We start from the raw sequence: 3,460 nt of genomic DNA, 5'->3' as shown, positions 1-3,460 counted from the left end.
CCTTTGTTCGGGACAAGTTACAGGGTCGCACTACTGGTTGGTCGGCCAAACTGCTCTCGAAGGGGGGGGGGAAAGAAGTGATGATAAAGTCTGTGGCCACGGCTGTCCCGACGTTTGTGATGTCCTGTTTTCGCATCCCGAAAACTATAACGTCAAAACTTACGAGTGCTATTGCAAATTTTTGGTGGAGTTCAAATGGACAGTCTGGGGGTATGCATTGGTTAGCTTGGGAAAAGCTTTGTGCAAGCAAGCAATTTGGCGGCCTGGGCTTCTGGAATATTGATGATTTTAACTCCGCCCTTTTGGCTAAGCAGCTATGGAGACTGATAGAAGTCCCTGATTTGCTTTTTGCAAGGGTGTTTAAGAGCAGGTATTATCGGAACTCGCATCCTATGGATCCTATTAAATCTTACTCTCCATCATATGGGTGGAGAAGTATTGTTTCCGCTCGCTCTCTGGTAAGCAAAGGGATAATTAAACGGGTTGGTTCTGGAGATACTGTGTCTATATGGACAGATCCCTGGGTTCCAGCTCAATTCCCGAGACCAGCGTTAAGCAAGGATTCTTTTAAGGATCCTTCGATCCAGATAATTGATCTTATTGATCGGAGTTCTAATACTTGGAGGATGGATCGGTTAGCGGACCATTTTGATCCTGCAGATGTGTCGTTAATTGGTGCGATTCCTCTGAGTCTCACTCCTCAGAGTGACTCTCTTGGTTGGCATTTTACAAAATCGGGAAAGTACACGGTTAAGTCTGGTTCGATTGCCTCCACCACACGGTACTGTGCCGGTAGTATGTGGTCCTGATTGTGCCTCTTTAAAGGCAAGTGTTTGGAAAGTTAAGTGCCCTCCAAAAATTCAGCATTTTATGTGGCAAGTTCTTTCTGGCTGCATTTCAGTCACGGCTAATTTAGGACGTCGGGGAGTATCTTGTGATTTAGAGTGTATGCGTTGTGGTTCTCCTCTGGAAACGATTAACCATGCCTTGTTCGAGTGCCCTCCCGCACGACAGGTCTGGGCTTTGTCCAATGTCCCAACAGGTACAATTGGTTTCCCTACAGCATCGGTTTTCTCAAATATGGATCATTTTCTAGGATCACAAAACCCAGGGGCTCAGGTAGTAGCCTTCCCATGGATCTTGTGGTATATTTGGAAAGCACAAAATGCGAAAATTTTCGAGAATGTGGCAGAAAACCGGACGAGATTGCACAGTTGGCGGCAACTGAGGCATTAGCCTGGTCCACGGGCCAGGCTGAGGACGAGGAAGGTTTCACTGTTCCAACAGCACCAAATTTGCGGGTGGTGCGGGGGGTTTCCTCTTTTCCTGCTGCATATAATGGTTTCCGTTTTTTGTTGATGGTTCCTGGAAGGACATGGATAAGTTTGCGGGTGCAGGCTGGGTGTGTACGTCACATAACAATTCCACTCCGCTTATGGGTGCCTCAAATTTTAGGCGGAGTCTTTCACCACTTCATGCTGAGGTTGAAGCTTTTGTGTGGGCTTTACGTTGTATGATTGGACATGACTTCAAAGAGGTGGCTTTTCTCACAGACTGCTCAGATTTGGTGAAGATGGTGTCCTCGCAAGCTGATTGGCCGGCTTTCTCTGCCTATCTGGAGGACATCAAGGTGGACATGGACGAGTTCACAAACGTCTCGTTAACTTTGATATCTAGGAATGCAAATGTACTAGTGGATCAAGTAACACGACAAGTTCGTACTCAACCGCATGTGGTTACATCAATTAGCTGTTCTCTTCCCAATTTGCTTGTTTGAGTCAGTTCTTTTGTTGTTAAAAAAAAAAAAAAAAAAATTCTGGATTTCAAAATAGTACACTTAATAATATCACTCCGCATATATAAGAAATTATATATATATATATATATATATATATAAAAATAAGTACAACTCAATTTTTCAATATTTTAATTTTAAAAAATAAGCCCGTGGTGTACCGCGGGTTAAAATCTAGTCTACTTAAAAAAAAATCAAAAAAGATTCTTCTACCTTGGTTGAATTTGCTGAAATATCAACATGTGGAATGATGAGAGTCATTTGTTCATGGTGATGAGAAGTATTTTGCCAATTTAATCGTCTTGATGATCATACCTTTGATCTCATCACCTAACATTGACATCACCTCATTTTGAATGCTGTTACTGAGATAATGATAACGAGATTCACCATCTTTATAACGCCGAAGATGTTCTCTCATAACTGGATCCCAATCAGCAATCATCCCAATAAAACTTAAAAGTTTTCTACTGCCGTCTTCTCCTATCTTTTCATTACTTCCACGAAACACTAAATTTTGCTTAGCCAGAGTTTTTACTAATGAAAAGATTCTCAGCAACACATCTTTCCAGTGACCCATCTCTTTACGAATCTCATCTTGCATATGTTTATCAACATTTTGCTTTTTCTGAAACCTTAAATCTAGCTCCACCCACTGACTCATGCACGACACATGACTATGACTAGTTTCATGCGTTTTAAGTCTTTCCAAAATGTGTTTCCAATTCTTTAATCCTGTAGAGGCCAATTGAGTAGGGAAGCTTTCTTTAATGAATAACTTGCAACAAAAACAAAAAAATTTTGTTTAATGTTTTTTAATACACAAGCCAACGTTTATCTTGTTTCTCTCCGTTACTGAGCTCTCTTGTATAACATGAATGAGAAAAATGTCTACTCCCAGTCTCTTCTCTAGGAAAGTGGTAGTGAATTTACTGTCTTGGTCCAGGTCATTTTTTCACCATAATATCTACCCATTGCTGATCAATTTTTCCACAATTAGCTGGATCAAAAATATCAGGAATTCCATGAGATTCCTCAAAATCACCTCCTACATCTATGTTCTCATCCTCTTGTGCTTTCGTATCCACATTCTCATCTTGTTGCTCAGTCAAATTCTCATCTTCCACCTCGTTCAAATTCTCACTATCCACTGATCAGCCATATCATCAGACCCACCATCCACAGAAGTATTAACATGCTCGTTTACACCAGATTTATCACCAACAGTTTTAGTTCTTTTCACAAACTTTAGCATAGAATTCTGTTGAGTCTTTATGAACTCATCCTCTTTTCTTTTCTTTATTGTTTTGTCCCATCCTGGGGTGTGTTTTCTTGTTGGTACCGGAGGCATCTTCTTAAATTTATAATAAAACATAGTTAGATGTCCAACGAAATCAGACTTGAAAAAAAGAGTTGAAATTTTTTTTTTAAGTCAAACATACTTGCGAAAGTCTGAAAGACAACGCCAACAAGAACTGAAGAACACAAAAACTCTTATGAAAGTGAAGCAAAAAAATTTTATAAGACGAGTAGACAACACGGATACGGTGAATTGAGCAAAATAGGTTATCAATTGTTCACAATTCTTAAACTCTATAACCTTTATTCTTAATTAGGTTTTGAACCCACGCTACGCGTGGGTTTATTCGGTTTTTTTTTTGATAA

At 40.1% G+C, this 3,460-nt stretch overlaps 1 protein-coding gene across 1 annotated transcript; it reads right to left on the bottom strand.

Moving 5' to 3' along the window:
• On the bottom strand, positions 2,061-3,146 carry LOC104789365. The gene is made up of 3 exons (XM_010515076.1): positions 3,017-3,146; positions 2,767-2,945; positions 2,061-2,573 (listed from the first exon to the last, which is right to left on the bottom strand). The coding sequence occupies exons 1-3, from the start codon at positions 3,144-3,146 to the stop codon at positions 2,061-2,063; spliced, it is 822 nt and encodes a 273-aa protein (XP_010513378.1).

Source organism: Camelina sativa, chromosome 5 (assembly GCF_000633955.1).
Source record: "Camelina sativa cultivar DH55 chromosome 5, Cs, whole genome shotgun sequence".
NCBI classification, from domain to species: domain Eukaryota; kingdom Viridiplantae; phylum Streptophyta; class Magnoliopsida; order Brassicales; family Brassicaceae; genus Camelina; species Camelina sativa.
The sequence above is the reverse complement of the archived record's forward strand: the minus strand, read 5'-3'. Positions and strand labels throughout refer to the sequence as shown.

What these genes read in the sequence shown, in the direction of transcription:
- LOC104789365 (XM_010515076.1), bottom strand. Translation starts at nt 3,146, where the DNA reads ATGCCTCCGGTACCAACAAGAAAACACACCCCAGGATGGGACAAAACA. An exon ending in GAAAAGAACTAAAACTGTTG is followed by an intron (nt 2,946 to 3,016) that starts GTGATAAATCTG and finishes ATGGCTGATCAG; the next exon opens with TGGATAGTGAGAATTTGAAC. An exon ending in GAAAAATTGATCAGCAATGG is followed by an intron (nt 2,574 to 2,766) that starts GTAGATATTATG and finishes TTTTGTTGCAAG; the next exon opens with TTATTCATTAAAGAAAGCTT.